The sequence below is a fragment of the Styela clava genome, chromosome 1, assembly GCF_964204865.1.
Source record: "Styela clava chromosome 1, kaStyClav1.hap1.2, whole genome shotgun sequence".
NCBI classification, from domain to species: Eukaryota; Metazoa; Chordata; class Ascidiacea; order Stolidobranchia; family Styelidae; genus Styela; species Styela clava.
Window position 1 is genome coordinate 21,090,902 of NC_135250.1, and position 26,722 is coordinate 21,117,623.

At 36.5% G+C, this 26,722-nt stretch overlaps 1 protein-coding gene across 1 annotated transcript; it reads left to right on the top strand.

Annotated features, from left to right (window-relative positions):
• Positions 1-9,049: 9,049 nt before the first annotated feature.
• Positions 9,050-20,766, top strand: LOC120325545 (nuclear receptor subfamily 1 group D member 2-like). Its single transcript, XM_039391665.2, has 10 exons — positions 9,050-9,128; positions 10,553-10,644; positions 12,031-12,175; positions 12,265-12,334; positions 12,960-13,668; positions 14,031-14,174; positions 14,455-14,604; positions 15,039-15,138; positions 15,252-15,362; positions 20,642-20,766. Exons 1-10 carry the CDS (start codon positions 9,083-9,085, stop codon positions 20,764-20,766), a joined length of 1,692 nt encoding a protein of 563 aa, XP_039247599.1. The 5' UTR covers positions 9,050-9,082.
• Positions 20,767-26,722: the final 5,956 nt, after the last annotated feature.

The window sequence follows — 26,722 nt, forward strand, 5'->3', positions numbered from 1 at the left end:
TCGATTCAATGCAACACAAACTGAAATAGCAAAAAAAAATACTTTTTGTCGTAGAATGTGACAGTCGTAGAATAGTGTGATTCTCACAAATGCAATCAAGAAAATCACTTCTCGCTTCTCCAATGGTGCTACATATAGAATTACAGTGATCTATTAGAAAATAACGAATTATATTTACATATATTTTAATGTTTATTAGATAGCTGTTCTAAGCTAATGCTGCATTGTAGCCCTTTAGACGATGAGAGATGCCCTAGGGCCTAGGAACATTCGGAACACCAATAAACAATGCAATGCAGTAGTGTATGTAACTTTCCTACGATTTCTAAACGGATATACTGTATTAATTTGAATGTGTAGAAATGCCATTATTGTCAATTTTATCGGCATTCCAAACCGGAAAGATTCCGGTCCTACCAATAATAATAGCTCCTCATATATCGCGAAAATAACAAAGACATAATAGAATATATGAATAAAAAAACAACACATTCTTGGGCCAGTGGTGAAGATACTGTTCACTTTCATTATACAACGGCTATAAAGACGATTAAAACTGACGTGAAATGTAAAAATCAGCATGCAATTAATTGAAAAATGTCTTGTCACCTATAATTGCGCAATAGCTTTCGCTATAGTCTGACTAGAGTTGCAGTTCTGCGGGGGGCGAAAGACTTGATACAGGCGCGACGAGGAGAACTGACGGAAATGTAGCTTACCGAATTCGGATATATGGTTAAGTGGTTTCCAACTTAACCATATCCAACTCTTTTTCAAACGACCAAATTTTGTAAGAATAAATTTCGCCAAGGATATGCTTAAATACTGTACTGAATGGGCACATGGTACTTCTGTGACCACAAAATTAAATTACAACTGAAAACAATCATTTTTACATGAGATTTATTTTCATTATTTTAACATTAATATTTGTTTACCATCAACGATTTTTTGAAATCACGGCGTGGCTTAACTTAAGCAAAATAGATGCTCCCAAGCCTTCTATGCTATGATACGTTCCACATATAGAATTACTCCTAAGCAACACCTCAATACAAAATACAAAGTGAACAATAAAATTACTAGAAATGAAAATCAATACATTTTAGATTTTTGTTGAAAAAAAAGACCCAAAAGAATTTCCAGCTTTTGGTCGCGAGAATTAGATGACCCAAATACTCACGTCAAAATCACAAATCATACTTGAGTCTATGAAAGGTATCAAAAATGTCTGATTACAGCCTTATTACATCGCAGGCCGCTTGAAACAGCCTTGCCCTAGCCCACATTTCGGCAACCTTTACCTTTGGAAGAGCCATTTAGCATCCTTACCGTCAAACTCAAACCTACTCGGAGCCACAACATCTACTCTGATGTCAGTAGCTACTCACTGGAAACCATTTATGATACGGCGAAATGAAAAGAACTTGAAAAATGAAAAGAAAAAGTTTGTTTTGGCAGATTTGAATCTCCAAATGCGACCTATTTTCCCGCTCTGGACTTATACCTGCTGTGACGTGTAATTAGTGAGTAGTAATCGACTTTATGTCCCCGACTTTCATTGAATTGCCACTGTTCTAACAAAAAACTGTTGTAGCCATTTTGATTCAGGGGAACCAGACCTCCTTGAAAAGTAGCTACATCCGCAGTTTGCCGATCGCGGCCCTAGCCTATGTCATTTTTGAGTTTAGGAATCCGTTATGACGTCATGTATGTATTTCACCGTTATGTAAAATGTACTGGGTGTCCATAAAGTCCCTTCACAATTTCAATTTTATTATGAAGTCAGTTCTCAATATATATTAACCAGGTTTGCTGTTTTTTGATCAGTAATTGTTTAAGTATTTTTATTTCATTTAATACATCTGTGAGGTCTCGAAAAATTCCCTTTGCAATTTAAAAAAATTAAGACTTTGAGGACACCCTATATTATGACGTCAAAATATATAATATTGCGTGAAATGCGACGTTTCAGAGAGTATTTTAAGTATAGTGAGTTCCTTTGAAATAACTTTAGAGAAAACTAAAAGCTGTATTGAAACTTCACGGCACCAGAAAATCCCGACTTCATAATACCAGTTCTGATCACAATGAATGGGGGAGGAGAGTCAAGGTCAAATTATCGATAAATAAACAACATTAGTGATGAATAAAATTTATTCCTTTTTAATGAAAGTGTCTACAGTAAAAAAAAATTAAAAAGTATAATAATTTTTAGATTTGTTGTAGCTTAGATAAATTAGTATAGATATATTCCTAGCATTTTCATAAAATAAAGACATTAGTACGATAAAAACTATAGAATTATTTAAAAACAAGTATGTTAAAGGGGGTAGTTTTTCAGCTTTAGATAAATTCATTTATTTCACCGTATTTATTTTTTACCCATTTGAACAAGACTTATTAACCTCATTGAAAAATTCAAAAAAAAAAATAACGACCAAAACAAAAAAGCTATCTTTACCGTGTGTGTCAACGCACCACCTTGACGGCGTCGATTATGTGGAATTTACGTCTCTTTAGCAGTCATTATTCCATGAATATAATTTATCAGTAGAGCCTCAACAACTCGTAACTTTAGCTTTCGTGGCTGTAATTTTATAGCAATGTAGATAATAATTTTTTAATAATTGTTGTTTTAGTTTTCCGAACTGCCTGCCCTCAAAGCAATCGAATTTTGTAAATTTTTACGTGAAAAACAACAAATAAACAGAACCTAATAACCAAATATTGCCTTTACTCATCTTAGATTTGGCGTTAAATGTTTGCATACAAAACCTGCCCTTGATAAACAAAAATTTCCTATTTGGAATTAAAAATCATGAAACGTTTCTTCAATTTCATACAAAGAATTCATCCTAAGCTTGCTTGGCTAGCACAATAACTATATCTATCGATAATATTTATAATAAAACTATGTCGACTCTCTATTTTGTATACTTCGTCTCTCCAAAATGGCGACGCGTCGAAATCATTTTTTCCCCGCATGCGCACGGCATGATTTGAAGAATGATGTATATAAACAGACATTGTGACGTTACAGGTATCGCAACATTTTCTAAATAATCTCGCAATAATCAAGTTTCATTACATCTATATGCAATATGCAAGTAATATAATGCAGTCTACCAACAAAAGAAAATCTCAATATTTATTTTATCTATTTAGCTGTTATATTTATAGTATGTGATTTAGATAAATCATTAGGATTATTAGTATAGAACAGTATAGAACAAGTTATATATATGGCTATATAGCAAGGGAATGAACGAAAAAATCAACTCCATGATTTAATACTACACGATCTGCGCTTGCAAGTATAATTGCACGCTATACTATCTGATATAAAGATTTAATTGATTCGAATTTTCATACTTAGATAGAAAATAAATTTAGAATTATATAGTCTGGATCACAGTCTCAATTTCAAATATGCATTGCGCAATATCTGAACAAGCCGTTTTTCTCCTTTGCTTTCGCTTTTATTCGAGGTATTCAATGAAGAAAAACTACAGTGAGAGTGCGACGGTATATAAAGTTTAGGCGCACTCTCCCGATCGCGCTGGTATCGCTGACTTAATTGTTATGTATTAGACTCCTAGGTATAGTCAATTATTTCATAGCAACTCATTTTAATCACTGAAGCAAGTTGAGCAACTGTATAGACAAAAAGTTATCGAATACACTGCTGGAAGATTTTGGTAGACATGAATTCAGAAGAACGTAACTCATCTGAAGTGTATCTCATAGTTACTAAGCATTTTATACAAAAATGCAAAGATTTTGGTGTCTTTCCATATACTTTTGATAAAAACAATGTCAAGAGGTCTTACATAAAGGTAAGTAGATCCCTGATAAAGATATACATGCTGTTCAGTAATTTCTGAAATCTTTTAAAACGCAAAGGGAATTTATCGATACCATATATCCCAGTGAGTCGCGCCAAGGTCGGCAGAGCAAGTGCGATCTAAGAGGAGAGGCCGAATCTTTCATCTGGTCCAATTTAACTTTGGTATTTAAAAACAATGAAATATTACTATCAGTATAGGTGCGCGAGATTCCCTCTCAATCCTTTCTCAATGCCTTTGCGCTATAGGATCCGTATGCGTATAATGCAAGGATGCTGTAGCAGGATTAAAAATACCATAAAATGTTGTGAACTGCTTGTCTGAGGAAGTCTGATTTTGGTCAGACGAATCGTTATAGAAATACATTTTTGTTAGTGTGCAGCAGGACTTTTGAATTGCATATAATGATATATCAAATGTCATTTACGAAAAGAATTGTCTTGAACGCATTGTTGCATCAAAATTTATATATGTATACCAGTCACGTGCCTTGTGTTATGGTGTCGGTAATCATACACGACGCTAGTTGTTGTTAACACCCTTCGTCTTTCTGTGATTGAAGACCCAGAAACACAGCGTCTTCGATCGGCTTTTCCCACAGGTTCCTTGTGGTTGAGTGTGTTGGTTTGGCTGGAAAGATAAATAGATGTGGGATGTCATGCGGACCGGTTTCGCATTCAGGGCAGATTTCTCTTATTGCTGGATCAATGCGTGCCATGTAGTGGTTTGTTTGGCGACTCCACCCAGAGCGTAGCTGAAAGAGCGTGCAGCGTGTAAAATCTGGGCAGGGAACTTTCGGATTTGCCGGTTGGTGGTAGACGCTAGTCGTTGTGCTGAGCGCGCACAATGCCATTTTACTGACGCAAAATAACCAAAAATGGATGACTTCTTTGGTAATGTGAACTCTAATATGGAAGGTCAAAAAGAAGTTCATCTCTCAACATGAGATGTTTCAAGATCTAGAGATAATGTGGTTTCAGCTCGAGGCCCCAGTTACTACTAACAAAGCATTGTGTGCACATGTGGTGAGTGCGAGGCAGAAATATAGCTTAGCTGGGATGTGTGTTTGTGACGGACAGCGGTACATGTAATTAGAAACGAAGCCAATAATTGGAAACTAGTCAATAATATTTCTAACATCATTCGCGACCACGCATCTGCGTGAGCATGGAATTTCGGCACCGACGGTAATTAAAACTAAGGCCCGCCTCGATTCTAGTGACGATTTGCGCATTGCGCTCATTAAAATAGAGCCGTGTATTGAAGATATAATGGTGGGAAATTTTAGTTTCCCTTTTCAGGCTGAGTCAGTGGAATGTTTCTAATAAATGTATTCGAGTCAAAGAGTACTAACATTAAAAATACATTTTTCGATGTTTAAGATTGGGTCGCGAGTATTCATAAAACTATTCATAAAGGTTTGGGTCGAGCTCAAAAAAGTTCAAAAACCACTGATATATACAGTTAGTTAGTAGTCTCCTTAATGTCTTATTTAGTGTAAAAACTTAAACGAGAATATCGGTTGGAAACCGAAGACTTATCGATCGATAGTTAGGGGATCCCCCAAAACACAAACTGCAGTTTCGATTCATCCGCTCTTGTAACTTGCGCACTGCGCATCGCACACACACACTCGGCGGGTTTCAAAATTCTCTCGTTTTACAAAAATCTAGATCACTATATCAATAATTGATTGATAACTCGCTAATTATACGACATAATTCGCCCAAAATCAATAGGCTTCTGGTCCGAGATAAGATGAATGCACATGCAAAATCTGGAGCAGATTCAATCTCGCTTTCGTGAGATATCGCGTGCATCTAACAGACACACACACAGACACACAGACAGACATACATACAGACAAATACCTATCAATATACTTACCGATCTTAAGATCGATAAGTAATAAGCAGTGATTGAAATAAAATAAACTGGTTAAGATAGATTGAGAACTGACTTCATAACGAAGTCGAAATTGTAAGAGACTTTATGAACACCCTGTATATCTCTATCAATAGCCTACTTACCTTCGACCTTAACGTATAGATAGATTGGGTAGGCAATGCCAAATGTCATGCGAACATGTGCCCGTAAATATTAAAATCAGCAAAATTTGGGGTGAAATATCGGCTCTCGTAGGACCAGTGCGCATAAAAAATATGGAAGCGATTGGTCTAAAACTTTTAGACAAAAAAGTTTTTTTTCATTTATCACGACGGAAACAATTTAGTAAAATGATCCAAGTTGACTCCGCGTTTATCAATAACATTATTTACCATTACAGCAGAACAAGACTAACATCAGAAAATCAAAAAAATCTATACCATGCAATACAAGTATTTTAAGTGATTGATTTTTAAAAGCGATAAACACCAAATCGAAATATTTGAAAAACCGAGCTTTGATCTCGTAGGCATCTAGAGTAAATCCCATATCTGAAAACACAATAGATGCTGTGCTAAGAAGCCATTGACTTGCTTTTGTTCCAACAGTTATAAATATTTCGTTTATTTGATATTGATATAAATTGTTTTTGTTTTTTAAAACGGAGGCAGCCGATTTACCAATAATTTCTCTCACTTCACTCACTCACTTCACCAGTTCAGATAGAGAGTGAGTGATAGATAGTGCCGTGACGTTTTATTACAGCCTTTAGTTTACTCTAAAGTTATTTCAAATGAACTCGCTATACTTAAATCCCTCACTAAAACTTCGCATTCCACGCAATATTTTATATTTTGACGTCATAATATAGGGTGTCCATAAAGTCTCAATTTTTTTTAAATTGCAAAGGGAATTTATCGAGACCATATTATATTATTCCAGCCCTCACAGATGTATTAAATGAAATAAAAATACTTAAACAATTACTGATCAAAAAACAACAAACCTGGTTAAAAATTATTGAGAACTGACTTCACAACATAATTGGAATTTTAAAGGGACTTTATGTTTATGGACACCCAGTACATTTTACATAACAGTGAAATACATAGCATGACGTCATAATGGATTCCTAAACTCAAAAATGACATAGGCTAGGGCCGCGATCGGCAAACTGCGGATGCAGCTACTTTTCAAGGAGGTCTGGTTCCCGTGAATCAAAATGGCTACAGCTGTTTTTTGTTTGAACAGTGGCAATTCAATGAAAGTCGGGGGCATAAAGTCGATTACTACTCACTAATTACACGTCACAGCAGGTATAAGTTCAGAGCGGGAAAAATAGGACGCATTTGGTGATTCAATTCTGCCAAAACAAACTTTTTCTTTTTATTTTTCAAGTTCTTTTCATTTCGCCGTATCATAATTGGTTTTCCGAGAGTTTTAGTAGCCACTGACATTAGAGTAGATGTTGTGGCTCCGAGTTTGACGGAAAGGATTCCAAATGGCTCTTTTAATGGTGAAGGTTGCCGACCTGTGGGCTAGGGCAAGGCTGTTGTTTCAAGTGGCCTGCGATGTAATAAGGTTGTAATCAGAATTTACATTTTTGATACCTTTTATAGACTACTTTTTTTTTCAACAAAAACCGAAATGTTATTGATTTTCCTTTCTAGTAAATTTTATTGTTCACTTTGTATTTGGTATTGAAGTGTTGCTTAATAGTAATTGTGTATGTGGAACTTATCACAGCATAGAAAACTTGGAAGCATCTATTTTGCTTAATACAGACACGCCATGATTTCAAAAAATCGTTGATGGTGAACAAATAAAAATAAAATTAAAATAATGAAATAAATAATAAGAAAATAAATTTTATGTAAAAGTGATTGTTTTTAGTTGTAATTTCATTTTGTGGTCACATAAGTACCACGTGCCATTTAGTACAGTATTTGAGCATATCCTTAGGCGAAATATTACAAAATTCATTTTTCAAAATTTTGGTCGCTTGAAAAAAAAGTTGGGAACCACCTAATTACATATATCCTAATTCGATGAGCTACATTTCCGTCATTTCTCATTATCTCTCCTGTATCGAGTCTTCCGCCTCCGCAGAACTGCAACTCCAGTCAGACTATAGCAGAAGCTATTGTGCAATCATAGGTGACAAGGCATTTTCAAATTAATTTCATTCTGATTTTCACATTTCACGTCAGTTTGGATCGTTTTTATAGCCGTTGTATAATGCAAGTGAACAGTATCTCCAAAACTGGCTCAAGATTGTGTTGTATTTTTTCTGTTTATATATTCTATTATGTCTTTGTTATTTTCGCGTTGAATAAAACTTCCGAAAAGTCGTTATTGTGTTTACGGTACGGTGAGTAATTCGTCAGAGCTGTTTTACCCGTTAAATTCTGATAAAATTGACAATAATGGCATTTTTAGACATTCAAATTAATACAGTATATCCGTTTAGAAATTGTAGGAAAGTTACATACAATACTACATTGCATTGCGTATTGGTGTTCCGAAATTAAAACAAAACAGCCCACTAATAGCAAAAGTTGTAAGTAAAATCTTGCGTGTTCATCTGAAGTCGGCACGTGCTTTGTGCAATCCAAGCGACAAGTGACACAAGGCTACGTGTTACCTGATATTCGAATAGTAAACGCCTTTTGAATATTCTAATATTCGATTTGGTATTTGAGCATTTTTCGCAGTCATACACATTAGCGAGTAATTACGAACTTCATTGATTTTATCTAAACAAACTCACGTTTCAGACTTTTGTATTATATAAATTGGGTAGGCATGGCCTAGGGCAAGGCTCGGCAACCTTTCGCGCTCGCGGGCCAAAATTAAGGGTTGCAAGTCATTGGCGGGCCGCACATATTTTTATAAAGTTAAAAACCGAACGGATAGTACTTTTTAATGTTAAAAATCAAGTAGTGATTTCTCGAATAGAATATAGACTTTTTTCCTCATTGCATTGCATCTCAAAAAATTCCATTTGAATATCGTCGGCGCCTAGCATCAACTTTTCTGCGTTTTGCTGCCATTTGTTTAATTATAAGTAAATTATAGGCTCATTAAACGAGTATTTGTGAATTTTATTTTATACTATTAGATTATAACATAATTTAGTCTACACGTGTCTCACAATAAATTAGGTTTCGTAAAGAATATAATCGTAAAAACAGCTGTTTTGTTACTATAATTCAGTGAAGCGTCGCGCGCTGTATTATATTACCTATATTTAGCCTATTTACGACAAAAAGTATTTTCTTTTTGCTATTTCAGTTTGTGTTGCATTGAATCAATGACAGTAATCGATAACTAAAAAGACAATTATAATGAATGAAACAAGAACACAGACTCCTACACTGGATCAAATATTGGGTAAACAATATTTCTAAATTATTTCATGTATAAAAATTATATTTACGACCTACTCAGAGATGTTTTCAAGAGCACCAGTGCTTTTTAATGCGGTCTCTCACACTTAAACAAAAACCTTAGGTTGTATGAATTTCACGTTGTAGTTGATAACTTGTCACGAGTGTCTGAATGCTAATGTTGATTAATGAATTTATGAAACATAACTTGAGAGAATTCAATCATATAATCCCGCTGATTTTTTGGATTATCGAAAGATAAATATCTTGAAATCCCCAACAAAACCAAAAACACTTACGGTATTTAAAATTGAAATGTGATGTTTATTCCGTTCATAGGTCAGCAAGTTTATTCTTATATGAATTTTAATGGCAATTCGCGAAGGCAAATTTAATGACTTTTGCTCAAAAATATGACTTTTGTATAAATCAGGCCATTTCAAAAAACATTGGATCACTAAACATCCCACTTTATTACTTATACGAATGCCCTAATATTTGTTATCGTTTGAAGGTGTAAAATAAATATATATAGTTAACGAATTCTGCCTATACGTGACCATGTTCATGGACAAAGCGGAATGTTTACATCAGTGAAGATAAAAAAAAAATCGCTAACACTAAATCAGTCGAATTCTCACTACATATTTGCATGCAAACTGGGTCACTCGACGTATCATTTAGCTCCAGGCCAGGATAAAGAAATTAAGATTAGAATTTAGATGACTGGGCGAGATCTGCGTAGTTATGAAGTAAACAGCGGTGAACTTGAATGATTACCATTCACTATAATATTACCGCATGAGCATTATCCAAATACTTTCACGATAAACTAACAACCAACTTATCAACAAATCTATTTTTGAATCATAAATAAAAAAATTTAGAATTAAAATAATTATAATCGTAAACTTTTTTGAGAAATATGGTAAATCGTATATGTCTCTGATAATTTCGTCTATTTCAAACATTTTGAACTTATAATAGTAAAAAGACATGACATACGTCGGTAACTTATACTGCATTAGCATATTGAAAATCTGAAAACTATTTTTAGTCAAAATATTTCGATGGGCATACGAAGGTGATCCTGAAACACGAAATGTAATGATGATAGCGTCGCAAATTCATGGAACAAAAAACAACAATGCCACAGTGACCTCCTTCCTAGTCTAGTGGCTGAAGCGTTAAACTTGATTATTTATTTTATGGCATCACAGGTTACCATGCTCGCCAACTTATCCAGGGTGTTTGGGTAAGCAATGACAAACCGTAAAGATACCAGTCATTCCAAAAATAGTAGCTCATAACATATCAGGCGATATCAGATGATGCTTCAACATGGCCTTGTTCGGAACGAATAACGTAAATAGGCATCACCAAACGACAGTTTTTATAACTGAGGTCATGGTCTATTTTCTTTTCTAGATGGTGAATACAAATTTGCTGTACTCTGTCGAGTATGTGGTGACAATGCTTCGGGTGTGCATTACGGAGTAGATGCGTGCGAGGGGTGCAAGGTATGATAATTGAAATAAATGTAGGGCCGATAGACCTAAAATACGATTTTATTGAAGTTGTTGAATTGTTTCTCACGAAAATCAAACACCCCCCTCCCTATTTTGAAATTTGTGGAAGAATGAAAATGTCTAATAACGCGTGCGATTGCATTTTGTTGAAATCAACAATTGTTTACGTCGGCGTTGTGTGTTATTTAAGCCGTAAATAAAGATGTAAATCCGCGACCTAACTTTTCCAGATTGAGAAGCGGCAATTTAAAATACTAAGAATAAAACGGACAACACCATAAGTTTTGTTTTAGGGGGACCGCAACAGATTAAAACGCTTCTTTAGTTGTCGTGAGTCACGAAATTGTGAAGTACCCTTTTATTCATTCTAAAACTACCAACGGGTCTGACGCGACTTTTTCCCGGATTAAGAATATATAAGATAATTAACGTAAAGCATATTCAACTAATTTTTTTAAAAATTTTTACTCCTTACTCTTTTATTGCAGACAGGATTTTTTAACGCTTATATATCTTGAAAATAATCTTGAGTGGCAGCATTGCGTTAGAGCGGTTGCTAGAACAGCTCAGATTTGCTGAATTCGCAAACATACAAATCTTAACAAGATTTAATCAGGCAATTTACCACACATTTTTATGTCCGCGGCTTTTCATGGTATTTTAGAACAGTGGTGCTCTTATTTTGCCGGTTCAACCGCAGGGTAATTTGAATAAAATTAAATTAATATAGCAAGACATTTTAAATGTGCCCGTATCGGTCAAGAGTTGAATACTTTATGCAACAGGAGAATCATTATATATCCTTTGAAATCGTCGACTCTTTTATCGAGTGGCAAGTTTAGAAGCCATTTCGATATGAACTTCGAGGCGATGAAGATGTACTTTTGATATACAAATGTACTTCATATGTATTTTAAACTAAATTTATTTGTAATCTTTGGGATTTTATTGCAGATCTTGGAATTTTTCTAACGGCGATAACGAATTCGCAAGTTTGCATAAATATGCATCAAAATCTATAATCGGACAGTTTACTACACATTATTCTGTCCGCAAAGTGAGCCTGCTCTTTCAATAAACGCGTAATCGCGAAGACCATTTCAAAAGCCTTTCATCGGATTTCGATTTTGTAACCGCCGCACTTTTGAACATCTTGGCAGCGCCCCTGTGTAACAGTACATGTCTAAAAAAACAGTTTTCTGAAACGCTCATTATTCCTTACTCCTCATTGAAAAATATTTGAGTTTTAATTTGTATTTATCGGTTGAATAGATTATTTGGTTAATATTTTCTATATCGTTTATTTGTTTGTCTGAAAATAAATTTGAAACTTAATTATACACTAGTATTTTTATTTTCATGTGTTAAATTCTACAGGGATTTTTCCGGCGAACCACGGGACAGAATCTGAAATATCCAGTATGCAAATTAGGAGGAAATTGCGAAATTAACAGAGAGTCTAGAAACAGGTGTCAGTCATGTAGATATGAGACATGCGTAAAAGTCGGAATGTCTCGAAAAGGTTGGACGGGATTTTATATGTTTGCTTTTTTATCTACAAGTAATAAATTCAAGCCACAAAAATTAATTATATTCTTATCTCTTGTTTAGCCGTCAAGTATGGAAGAATACCAAAAAGAGAAAAGGTTAAAATTTTGAAACGAAGATATTCATCGTGGAGGTATTAATGTATTTGCTGACAGAGAATATTGCTCGCGGCTTAGATATTCTACATTCTAAAATAACAAACGTATACACGATAATTTCACATTCTATATCCGCGCGATTGAAAATGACGTAACGTTTATCCCATGTGAAGAAAATTGCATAATATGGAACACTTTTCTCCAGAATTTCTATGATTTGGAAATGCTATAAGGTGATAAACGAGAATATCGGTCCGAGACCGAAGACTTATCGATCGAAAGTTAGGGGATCCCCCAAAACAGCGCTCTTACTCCATAGTGACACCTTGTGACCCGTCACTAATTAATTAATAACTCGCTAATTATACGGCATCATTCGCCCAAAATCAATAGGCTTCTGGTCCGAGATATGATGAATGTACATGCAAAATCTGGAGCAGAATTAATCTCGCTTTCGTGAGATATCGCGTGCATCTAACAGACAGACAGACAAATATCTATCAACATACTTAGTGATTAAAATCGATAAGTAATAAAGTCATCTCTAACCCCGGAAAATTTTTCCAAATTCTGTCTTGTTCGTTAGGCAATTTATAGCATTATAACTACTCGGTGTACTTTTTGATTTATGATATTCATAAGTAAAAATTTAACGTTTAGAAGCTATGCTCGATCGGATGAGAATGCTACCGGGAGCATCGAAAAGTTACTAAAGCTGACAACTGACGCCCGCAAAACAATAAATCACGCTAATGTATTGATAAACCCGGCCAAGAAAGCAAAAAGTAAACATTTACCAACTGCAAAATATTTGATACAAAGTCGTATCGAAAACGAGGGAAGCGGCCAGTCTGTAACAAGAAGAAACCATTCGCACTTGCTAAGTGCTGGTGATGGCGTTCTCAACGTTTCCAGAGACAGTGGGAATTCAGTAACACGGCAGAAATTAGTATATTCTGCCTGTAAATCAAATGAACCTCATTGGAGCCCAATATCCGTCGTTGAAAATCAAAAATCCACATCTGAAAAAATTAGGCAGCCGAACTTCATCGAAGCTTTGCAATATGATCCAAGGGAAAAGGAACATGGGCATATCCAGTTGTCGACTTTGAACAAAAAAGATCAATACTTTTCGTTTGATAAATTTCCCGAACGACTGAATGAAAATGCAAAGGGCAATTCTTTGCCTGCCTCAAATTTGCCATACACACCATACAACCAGAAGAAGCGTTTGTGGTCAGCATCATCCCACGACAGTTCTTGCTCCTCCCGAGTTGAGTGCGAATTTTCAAGCAAAGACAATGAATATCAATACAGTAACACATTGGCGAGCATGAACAACGTAGTTAACACAAATTTGAGCAATCAGGTAATTTAAAAAAAATAATTTTCACTTCATAACACTACAGCCCTTTATTCGTATCACATATATCCAAGACATTGAGTTTATGTAAAATTACAATCATACCAATCTGTTTTGAAAACAAATTATTTATAAAATACGTGCTGGCCTGAAACCGATGTAAATTTAAAGTTTAAAAAATCACAGCTATGGTCTTTTGAGGCGTCCCGCTTTGAGGTCACAAAAATATGGTAGCCCTACCTATTCTTAACATTTAGGCTTAACATAAGTTTAATACAAGCTGTACAGTATAATCACGCAATCAGTAGAAAGCAACAAGCTTCCGGAATTCAAATACCTTCCATTTCTACCGTTATAATATTTTGTAGCATTCGGAGTACAAGCAAAGCCCCTGTGTTTATGATGATATTGCAAATACACTTCGTGTCGGTTTCCAAGCCACTTTTTTTCTGGCCAAGCGAGGATTTTTTCTAAGCCCAGAATTTGAGGGAAAGAGACACAGTCAACTCGAGGTAAAGAATAAAAACACAACTAACTAATACACAGCTTTATGCTAAAATGACAACACTCACGGATGCGTGTTGTTTGATGTGATCCATTGTTTTGACTTCGATTTTTCAGAAGAGATCCGATGCATTGAACAATAAAACTGTTGGTGGACTATAACGACGTGCGCGATACCATTAAGTAGTATTTTACAAAGAAAGAAATGATATCATTTTTTTCAATATTAAACTAGTGCAATGTACAAAAAGTTATAATATTGTACTCTATTTCATACGAAACTGGCAGAAAGCAACATGTAACGTTACAATACAAAACACATCACCATTCAACATGGCGATATGTGAAGTCGTTGAATTCGCAAAACAAATACCTGGATTTACCAATATGTTAAAGGTAGTGGATCAAATCCATCTCTTAAAAAAAGGATTACTCGAGGTAATTGACAAAACAAACAATAAGGCCAAAATTAAATAATCTTTGATTCAGACGTTACATAATCTATTTTATATTGAATCTTGATCCTTCGAAAAGTTTCATCTTTTCGATTTTTGCTCAAGGTGAGTTCACAGATGAAATAGACCAAATTCATTCAATCATCAAATTCACTGATTATCACAAGAAAGTTTAGTAATTTGTGCAATATTAACAATTCGATCACAAAGTTTTCCAGAATGCAACGTTTGTGATATGATATGGACGCAGAACTGATATGTCTATAATTCTTTTTATATGTTCCCTTTTTTTCTATTTATATGCGTCGTTCAAATCAGCATGTCTCCTTCTCTGGCCGGCTGTGGGCCGAGACTTTCACAGATGTAACTATAATTGATTGATTTATATAAATAGAAATATTTTAACTTCATTTACAGGTCATGCTCATCGTTATGTTATCTGGTTATAACCCGGTCAACCAAACATTTCTATTTCCAGATGGAAAACAGAGTGGTTTATCTGAATTAGTTTCCAATGGTATGTTCATTTTCTATTACTATATCGACAAATATGATATACGAGTTGTTCATACTATACAAATGCACAATCATCCAATTGAACAATTTAACGTTACATATATTTTGACTCAGATATGGGAGAATTCGCCAAATGTACATTCGATTTTGCTGAACAATTTAGTTCCCTTGGTCTTAGCCCAGAAGAAGTTGCCATATTCACAGCTTTGGTACTGATTACCTGCGGTGAGTAGTACAAATTACTGCAGTGGCGGCGCGTCAATAGGGCCAACCGGGGCAATGCCCCGGTTGTTTTTTCGGTATAATAAAAAATATTTGAAAAATACCTCAATATCGGCCAGCCAATATCAATATCTAGCCATATTCTCCCGACATGGTTCATTTTTCGCTCGCAAAGCCTTCGCCGAACGTCGACGGGGCGAAGCCGATTTTGCCCCGGTTGCTCATTGTATATCGTATTCTCTCTTTTATCTTCCACTCGCCGCGTTTGTCTCGTTTGTTTTCTGTTTCTTTTACTAAATCATCGGGGCCGATCGGGGCTAGCCCCGAAATTATGACGACACAATGCCGACGTTTCTTACAACAACGTGTTGACATATTCACGCATTCCTTCTCGTTCGTTGGTTGCTTGAAGAGTTGATAGTTTCCTCGCCTTCGTTTTTGTCGCTTGTTTCGCTATTTGAATCAGTTAGAGACCTGTAGTCCATTTGCTTTCGATTTTCCACATTCCTTTTGAACTCCTCGCTTCTTTCCGGCTTCGCATTTCTTAGCCTTAGACCTCATAATGAATAAGGTTGATGCACTACTTCGCACTCCGTTTTCGCAGCTGCCGCTGGAACAAAAATTAGAGGTACAACGTCTTGGGCCTTATCAACCAAAAAATTGTTCACTGGAACAATCCCATGACGGAGGAAAGCGTCGGCGTACATTCTGCGCAGAAACTTGGTATAAAAAACACGAATGGTTGTGTTACAGCGAGGACAAAAATTCACTTTTTTGTTTTTATTGCCTACTTTTTGCTACCGCCCGTGACTCACGTTGGTGTAAATTTGGTTTTAGAGATCTTAAACATCTTTCCGAGCGTGCCAGGGATCATCAATCTTCTATGGAGCATCTGGACAATGCAGTAAAATACCGAACATTCGGAAATGTTAATATTGCAGCACAGTTGGATGAAGGACGCGCGGTTTCTATTCGTCGGCACAACCAAAACGTCGAGAAAAACCGCCATGTTCTCGGTCGATTGATAGATGTTTTGAAGTTCATTGGTTGTCACGAGTTGTCCCTCCGTGAGCACGATGGCTCTTCTAATAGAGGGGTATTTTTGGATTATGGTGGAATACACCGCATCCCTGGATACAGTATTGAGAGATCATCTTGATGCCACAACTGTTTCAAAAGGGACATCTAAGGATATCCAAAATGATTTGCTCGACTCAATGTATAAAATTTATTTACAACATTTGGCTCTGGAAATTGAGAATTGCCAGTTCCTTTCGATTCAGTCTGACGAGACAACTGACATCACGTGCGTTTCCCAACTGGCTGTGATATTTCGGTTTGTGAAAGATGGTAAACCTACCGAGAGATTTTACAGCTTTGTACCAATCGTTGGTCGCACGGCTTGCGGGATATCGGCTGTACTGAAAGAAGTGTTACAGCTTTACAACGCGAAGTCAAAATTGATAGCTCAAACTTATGACGGCGCGGCAGTCATGAGTGGGTCGAAACATGGTGTTCAAGTTTATATAAAAGAAGATTTTCCTCATGCGCATTTTTTACATTGTTATGCACACCAATTTAATCTCGTTATTAAAAATATGTGTCTTGATACCCCTCTCGTCCGTCTAGTTTTTGCAAATGTTTCGGGGTTTTCTTCATTTTTTTCCGTTTCGCCAATGCGCTCTGACCTCCTTCGCCAGATATGTAGCAGCCGTCTCCCAGCTTGTGCACCAACACGTTGGAACTTTCAATCACGCGCGGTGCAGGGCGTGTCCTAAATTAGGTCTGAGCTCATTGAGTGTTTCAATGGCATTTAGAGCTCTCCGGTTTGGGACGAACGCTCTGTGAGGGAGGCGGCAGGTCTAAAGCGCCTGCTAGAAAATGGTGAGTTTTCATTTTTTCTCGCTTTTTTCTCCACAATATTCTATCACGTGGATGTATTATACGGCGCATTACAGTCAAGGCTAATGGATGGAGCGTCTGTGCAGTCGTCTGTGCAATCTCGTATCCGGGAAACAATAAAATACGACGACACATGGAGTGCTTCTTTACGCCGCGGGCAAACAACGCAGCGTTTGATTTTGTCTGCAAAGGAATGCTGTGACATTCTGATGAATCAAATAGGCGATCGTCTGCGCACTGAACACCTTGCCGCGTTCTCTTTGATGAACCCCCCCAACCCCAATATTTCAAAATTTGCACGTCAATTTCCCATCCATTTGTTGGCTACTGTCTCCAAATTTTACCCCATGATAAACGTGGGTAAATTGGAAAATGAATTGCGATGTATATACACCAATCAAACTTTTTTAAACATCACATCAACTTCCGCGCTCTATGGGTTCCTCATAGATAACACTCTAGTAACTACCTTTGCGGCGTCTGCAAAATTTCTGGACATCATTTTGACGACGCCTATTTCTTCCGCCGACGCAGAGCGAACATTCAGCACGCTGAAGCGTATTAAAACGTATCTCAGAAACACAATGAAGCAAGATAGATTAAATTCCTTGGCTGTTTTATCCATTCACAGAGACGTTATTTCTGGGATGCATGACTTAAATCAGCGCGTTATTGAGCATTTTGCTTTCAAGAAACCGCGGCGTGTCGCATATATGTTCAAGCAGTAGAAGTCTAGCAGCATATATATCTATGAGTGAGCGACGCATGTCCTTATCTTTGCATTAACTTTCCTTTCTTCATAGTAACGTTTTAAATCTTATTTTAGGTTTTGTCTGCTTTCCCGAAGTTTCTGTTAATATGTCATTGTATTTATCCGGGTAAATATTGCCTTTCCTTTTGAAAGAGGTTTCAAAATAAACTATGTCTATATTTATTAATCCCTTGCCTTGGACCGGTTTTAAAGACACTTTCTTATCGTTAAAAATTGTCGCTTTTGCCGATTGGTTGTTACCGATGGAATGGTTTTTATACTCATAAAATGATGGGAGAACTTACAGCGCTCATCCTGTCCCCGTAGATGGGGGTGACTTGGTCCCGCAGTAGCTTGCCCCGGTTGTCAAAATGACCACGCGCCGCCACTGCAAATTAGTATCATGTCCGGTTTGGTCTAAACTTGCAAACAGATATGACCAAATTCAACAGAAAATATTATTTCAATCTTAGGCGCGTTAACCATATTAAAAAGAAAAAAGAATTAAATGGATCATTACTGGTGGTTCAGATTCAGTATTGACGTTTTACAATAATACAGTCACATAAAAAGTTTTAGTTCATACGAATAGGTGGGTTTGTCAACTTATAACACTTGCATTTAGATCGATCAGGTATTGTCGACAGTAAATCTGTACGTAAACTCCAAGATGTACTGTTGCATGTGCTGCATCGAAGCATGACCGCGTCGAGAGGAATGTGGGATAATACTTATTCTAGATTATTGATCAAATTAGCGGGATTACGAACTCTAAGTTTCTTATCTCATCACCAACTCAGAGACTACTGTAACGCCGACACAACTGATCATGTTGCTGTTTCCAAATAAACACAGAAATCTCCCATTGGTATCTAACTCAATAATGCTATCAACCGGGTTCTCCGGGATAAACTATTCATCCCACTTATATGTTTTTGAATATGAAATTCAAGGATACCGTAGCAAGAGTAAAGTCGGTTACTTTTTTTCAAATCAAGAGGTTTTTTTTGGTGGTTCCTGTTGGGTGGACACTGCAAAAAGGGTGAAGACAATTGCGATATTTAAGTGATACAACAGTCATACTGGTTGATTCGCAATTCAAGGACGATGCGGCAAGAGTGAAGTCAACTATTGAAAGTAGCCTAATTCAATACTCTTGCTTGTGTATCCGCAATTTAAACATAATTTAACAAAAGTGAAGACAGTTATTTTAAGTGATTCAATAGCCCTATTGGTGAAGTCATAGTGCGAGGATCTTGTGCAAAGAGTTGAGGCAACTATTCGAAGCGATTATTCAAGTATCTCGCCGGTGGATCTATTATGCAAGTAAGATTCAATTATTCTAAGTCCTTCAAAACTTATGCCGAAGGATTCATAATGCAAGAATTAATACTGTAGGAAGTGTGAGTGAGGACGGCAATCAAGAATCTTGTCGTTGAATTGACAAACGAGAATTCAATGTAGCTACAGTGAAGAATATTACTTTACGTGAATACGGAAGATTGCTGGTGGATACATAAAGCCAGCATAAAAAATGAATTCATTGAAGTCACAAAATTTTCGGAATAAATAAAATAAATGACCTTCTAGTAACAGCACTGTAAGACGATTTTTTTGACGTCATTATCAATGCTCAATGACGCCTCGTGCTATATGTTATATCCATAATATACTCAAGCATCCTGAATAGTTGTGTGTTTACCCACAAACAAACATGGCGTCAGAATCGGGCTTGAAGAATTCAAAAAGTGTCATTGAGAAATTAATTTAGAGATGGCTGATTCGTCATTGAACAGACCAGATCCTCAGTTTTTTTTATGTGAATGCTGCTGAAAACTGGAGAATATTCGTTCGTCAATATGATATTTTCATCAGGGCATTGCATAGCGAAAACACTGACAAATCTAAAGCCTTCATATTGCTTGATTTAATTGAATGCCTGGAAAGAAAATTTAATGAAATGTGCCTACCCAAGCAAGTCAAACATAGGAACAACAAGACATCAATGTAACATGAGAGCACAGATGCCAGGTGAATCAATTCAATTATTTGTTGTAGAATTGAAAAACAAAGCAAAGTATTGTAAATTGAGTGATCTCAAAGATGAGTTGATTGAAGATAGAATTTTGACGTTTCTTATGATAACCTGCAACGACAATTGCTAAAAGAAGCTAATCTTACATTGAAAAAAGCTATTCATATATTCGTGATACATGAACTTATAAATGAGAGAATGAAATCGCTATTCGTAACTGCGACGCAAGAAGTTGATTCTGTTTCTCACCATTAAAAAAGATACACGTGCATATAACATTTCCTGCAAACAATGACAAATTTCATAAGCCTGCTGGTCATTTTCAGAGTGTATCAGAATTTAATTGTGTTTGGTAGTACTGTGATTTATATCATGTTAAATCTTGAAATTCTTGTCCGTCATTTGGCAAGAAATGTAATTTTTGTCACAAAATGAACCAAAGTATGTTTTAATTGAAAGTGCTCAATCGAAAGAACCTTATAAGCATTTATATGATGTTCATAAATACCAATGAAAACCAGATACCAGTGCTAAGATTAATGACATGTATATTGCTGATTATTATTGTTGGTTCATTTCATTTTTTTTTTTCAGCTAAGAATACTGATTCTGATGAAGCTTATGCTGGTTTAAATGTGAATATTAACAGTGTCAGTGTCAAACACAATATTGATACTGGTGCTAAATGCAATATTCCCAATATTCACAAAATGACTTGAGTTGAGTCTTGGATTTGGCCTCATTCTCCATTCACTTTCACTAGAAAAAGTTATACCGGGCACAAAATTAGAATTATCCTGAATTTTTTCAAAGCAATGAATTAGCTGAAAATGCTGTAAAACGATCTCGAAATTTACTTGAGAAATGTAGACGATTTGATCCTTACCTTGCTTTATTAAACATTCGAAATGTGTCCAAAGATAAAATGCTTTGTTCCTCTGCACATCGTTTGTTATCGCGTCAAACTAAAGATGATATACCTGTATAAAAAAGAATTTGGTGAATTCTAGAAAGAAAAAACGGTACTCCTGGAGTATGTGAACTAAGATGGCGGGCACCACAACGTCTATACGTAACAGGTTAGGATTAGGCCATAATTTCACTCCAATTTTCCCTATTTTAGTTCTATTACGAGTTCGGGGATTAGCCAAGTGACTTCCATGGTATTGGTACCTGAAATTATGGCCAAACCCTAACCTGGTACACATACTTCGTTCAGGTGTCCGCCATCTTGGTTCGCAATACCACAGGAGTACCAAAAAATTTAGTAGAAGTGCATGATCAATTGCTTCACACAAGAAGCCATTGTAAATGATAATTCCAATTTTGTGCCCAGTATGACTTGTACTAGAAGTGGATAGAGAATCCAAGATATTACTCTGGTGATTTTTACAGTGAATATTGTATTTTATAGCATTGTTGATGGATGAAAAATTGTTCTAAATGAGATGTGTACATTCCAATAAGCATTGCTATCATGTTGTGTTATTGCATTAGTGTTATATTTTCATGTGTAGATATTGTTGGTATTTTTTCAAAGGAAAAGGGGATGTAAGGCGATATTTATGACGTCATTATTACTGCTTTAATTATGTCATTGTTGAGCTCTTTCTCTTGCTGTACTGCATTCTGCCTAGTGCTATAATTCATGTCTATATTATATCCATAGCACATTCAAGCATTCTGAACAGTTGTGTTTTTACCCACAAACAAAAAACACCATCCTTCAACACTGAAATTCCAGTTCAGTGAAACTGATCCAATAATTAAAGAGAAAAGCGAGTATTCCACAACAACAACAAGAATACCAAGATGAAGAATACTGACACCAATATATTAGCAAAACGGTCCGTAGGTCCGCTACATGTCTAATAAAAACATTAATTTGATAGCGATGAAATTGAACTACACGAGGGGCAAACAAAGGGCTATTAATTATCAGAGTAGGTAAGCTTAGACGTAAATCGCGAATACTGAAACCTTTGGGAATTTCCACGATTCAACTAGGCCACAGGTAAGAACTGACATGGGCCAACTACCGCCAAATCCGGCCCGTTGGGTAATTCAATCTGGCCCGCCTGATGCTGCCACGACCAAACTAAAACCAAAACTACAGAATTCTGCAATTTACAAAGGTCAATAAACCTAATTTAGGCAACTTTCACATCCCAGCAGCATTTTCTAACCCCCAGGAGGCATCGGATTTTATTATTCAATATCAAAGAGGTTTACCTCAAGTTTTTTACATAACTCGAACCTATGCCTTCTTTTTTCAGAATATAGGGTATTCTCGTGGCGAAAATGGCCTTATTTGAAAAAATTAGGTATAGCGAAAAAAGCTAATTCAGCCAATTTTAAAATCCCAGCAGCACACTCTTGCGCTCAAGCGTCATCCGATTTGATTATGTAGGATTAAAGAGGTTCACCTGAAGTTATTTACACAACTCGAACTCAAGCCTTTTTTTTAGAATCAAGGGTATTCTCGTAACGAAAATGGCCTTATTCGGAGAAATCACGTATAACGAAAAAAGCTAATTTAGTCAACTTCCAAAGCCCAGCAGCACACTCTATCGCTCAAGAGGCATCCGATTTGAATATATGATATTAAAGAGGTTCACCTGAAGTTTTTCACAAAACTCGAACCTAAGCCTTCTTTTTGTCAGGATTTAGGGTATTCTCCTAGTGAAAATGGACTAATTTGGAAAAATTACGTATAGCGAAAAATTCTAATTTAGTCAAATTTCAGTTGCTGAGAGTGTTTCCTTTATCCAACAGGTGGACAGATACAAATAGCTAAGAGCACCATTGATGTATCATTGCCAAGTAAAGCTTCTATCCGGAACTCCATACGGGGAATCCCGGCAGAGACTTCATACAGCACGGCGGTCACGAAGATCAACCAGCTAGGCCAGTGATTCTCAAACTAGGGTTTGAGAGCCGCATGCGGCTCTCAACAACTTTACCTGCGGCTCTTGTTAATGCTTTAAAAATTAATTACTTTCAAAGAAATTTTTTCATTGAAAACTAATCATTGACTTAAAATTAAAATGCGGAAGTCTATTAGTTAGTCGAACGGATTCCCCCGTGTTTATTTGCGTAGCGTTGACTAATCTACAAAATGCAATAGTGACGCAACAGCAAGCGCTTTCGCGACCACTCGGACACTTTTCACCTGGAAAGATTTTAGACATGGCTGTAATCATTGGCTTGCTTTCGTGGATTTTTAGTTTTTGTCGCATTTCCGAATATTATGTATAAATCAAATGACCCAATGATTATTTTACTTTATAGAGCATTTTAATTTTGTTCCGGCAATCGAAATTAGTTCCAAAACATCTGACGATCATCACAAGCAGCTACTGCACCTTGCACCCTCCACGATTACGACCCGCTTCGGCAAACTTATTAGGAATTAAAGCCAAATTAAATGGCTGTTAGTCTAGGGTAGGCAAAATCGAATCTTTTTTCGAATCGAATAATTTGAATATTTTTAATACCGAATAGTCGAATAATGAATATTTTTTTTTGTACAGAACAGGGATCCAGATAGTCGGAGGTCGATACTTCATTTGGAAATTAATAGAAACATTGAAAAGTCGGCAATAAAGCGTTTTTTACTGGGTAATGGGTAATTTCATCACAATCGCTTATTGTCTTTGTCACCGTGATCGTTTCGGCGGCGATATCCTGAAGTTGGTATTCTATATCCCCGCCCTTTCTCGTTTTTTTTTTTGCAAGTATAACGGTTCGACGGATATCGAAGTTCCATATTTCTAGTATACCCCCGCGTTCACATCAGCGATAAGCTGTTGAATACATTAACGGCTGATTTCAAAACCAAATTAAGTTTTATCCTATGCCCTGGATTTGTTCTTCATTATCGCCGCTTGTAAATTAACCGTGCCTGTTTAAAGTGAACGGTAACCGAGATGCAGATATTTATTAAAATGATAATTGAGTTTCTCATGCTTTTCTATGGTGTTCGTGTTATTTTAGTATTAGATAGATAAACCTAGCAAATTAACGAATGCGTGAATCCTGAATGTTGATTTAAAATAGCGAATAAATGAATTGGCAATAAAGGCATTTCTAGGCCTTTGTGCCTAATAGAGGATCAGACGCTAATTATAACTAATTCCTCCAAGTTTTAACTTTTTTTTTTCTTCAACAAAACAACACCCCGATGGTCATTATAGCTAAATTACTTACTCAGTAATGCTCAATTTTCTTTACGGAATTTGCAAATTTGGCACTTCACTATGATTTTGATTACGTTATGCCTCAAGGCTTAATTTTTACTGCCCAAATGCTTCAAATTTAACAATTGTAATCATTTTCGATGATAATAGATGCAACAATTCGTGAACGAGTCAGTGTGCATTGTTACAACGAAATTCACGATTGATTTTACGTTCTACTCTTGGCTAAACGACCATTCATGGTCGAGTAAAATGTTTACATATTCGAAACATTACTTGGCCAAGGATGGAAGGGATCACTGAAGAGCTAATAGAAAGTGCTTTAAAGGGAGTAAGATATGACATTTCTTATCTTCTTATCTTTTGGCCATTTTTAAATCCATTCTATTTATATAACTGTTTTCTAACGACCTAAAATCGCCCTTTTCCACAATGAAACGCCGAAAAGTCATTTTAACATTTAATTTTAATCAACTTTATGTTCGGTTATGCAAGAAATGGCTAATGACATGTAACCAAGCATGCGGAGTTTAAAGTCTGGGTAATTTATTTTAAATACCTAATCTGGTTTGACGTTTCTAAATTTACGGAACGGTCGGGTACGTTTTTTTGCAAAATATGGAATTGAGACGATACGTTATTAGGTGCAAAGATAAGCATATAACAACATAACGCAAATTTGTCTTTTTTTCTGATAGCGAGCGCCGTTGGAAAATCTCGCTGTTTTGAGTTGGAGAAGCGTGAGTTCGGTGTCCAAGCAGAGCGGCGCAGGTCACGTGGTACCGGATATTCAAATAGTAAAATGCCATTCGAATAATTTATTATCCGAATATTTTGCCCAGTCCTAATTGTTACGTGTGTTGTTGATACGATGCCTTGGTAATTTAAATACGCGCTCAAGGTTTGTTGATATTTTACCTTGCGTTGTTTGTGTGCGGCTCTCCATAACATTGAGGTTTGAAATGCGGCTCTGGGACTAAAAAAGTTTGAGAACCACTGAGCCAGGCTGTGGAACGGTACGAGATGTTCAGAATCGGTATCGAGGGACCGACGTCTACAACGGTTACACGTCATTCCTAATAGACGGTTTTGAAAAAGACCGTCTGCCGGAATACGTGGTAGTCCATGGCTTCAGCTGTAAGACCTTCCTCCCACGAGAGTTATACACTCCGTCTCCACAACTGCTATCGAGACCATCAAGGCAAATCCACAAATTGAAGGAGTCGTCAACTATTGGAAACACTCCATTCTTTCCCCTTCCAAAGGGCAATCCTTACATCAAAGTGAGGATTAATAACTATGAGTCCTGTGTCACCACGTCTTCGTCGGTTTTCGAAACAACACGGGAAGCAACGGGAAGCAACGACATCAGCACCAGCGAACCTTGAGTCGAATATACCGCCGCACTTTTCTCTGATGTCTCTCATTTCGGTTCTTTGGACACCTCATAAATCAATTCGGCTTCTCAAATCCCTTGTATATAAAACGCCCAGTTGACGGCGCAAAACCGCAACTCAGTAAATACCATCCCACATATAGCGGATGTAATGACAGGAAGCGATTATTCGCTGTATAATTAAGATCTACAGGTTTTAAATCTAACCTAAAATAGCTGAGTAAGTCTAACATTCCAATATCTACTGTCAACTTCAACCATCTGTTCTACCAGCAAAAAGTCGATCAACAACTATATTTGCTGTCTACCTCAACATCAAATTTTACCAGCAAAAAATTTAACAACAACAACATGGCTTCATTAAGCAACATCACAAAGCCAAAGCCTAAACAACGTTTAAGTAGGAGTCTGCCAGATCCTGGTTTATCACCAATTGGTCCCTTCACTCAAGATCCTGAGGGACGTGCAAACTTCCAGCTAGTGCTGCAGGAGGCGATTCAAAATAACATCCTAAATCAGCTTCCAAATCTGATAGCGACATGTCTTGCGGATAATTTTAGCTCGGCCAACTTCTCCTCCGAATATTTTCCTCTAAGCCCAGGATTGAAAGAGTGTATGCAAGAGCAAATGACATCTCTAAAAGAAATTAAACAAGATATCGCTTCGATCCGAGAATCCCAAAATTTTCAATCCGAGAAATACGATGAGATTTTGGTCAAACAAAAAAAAACAGAAGATATACTCACACAGTATGGTAAAAGAATACGAGATCTTGAAGACCTCGTTTATGATCTCGAAGAAGAGCTATTCAATGCCACAGAAAAAATAGAGGAACATGAACGGCGTTTAAGACTAGACAACCTGGAATTTCACGGCATTGCTCCTAAAGTAAATGAGGACACAGACAATCTAGTTATAGAAATTGGCAAGATGATTAATGTCGACATAAAACCTTCTGACATTTCTATTACCCATCGCTGTCCGACTCGCAACTCCAAAATTTACAAGCCCATAGTAGCAAAATTTACTAACCGAAAAATTCGTGCCAAAATCCTAAAGAATCGCCACCTCATTAAAACT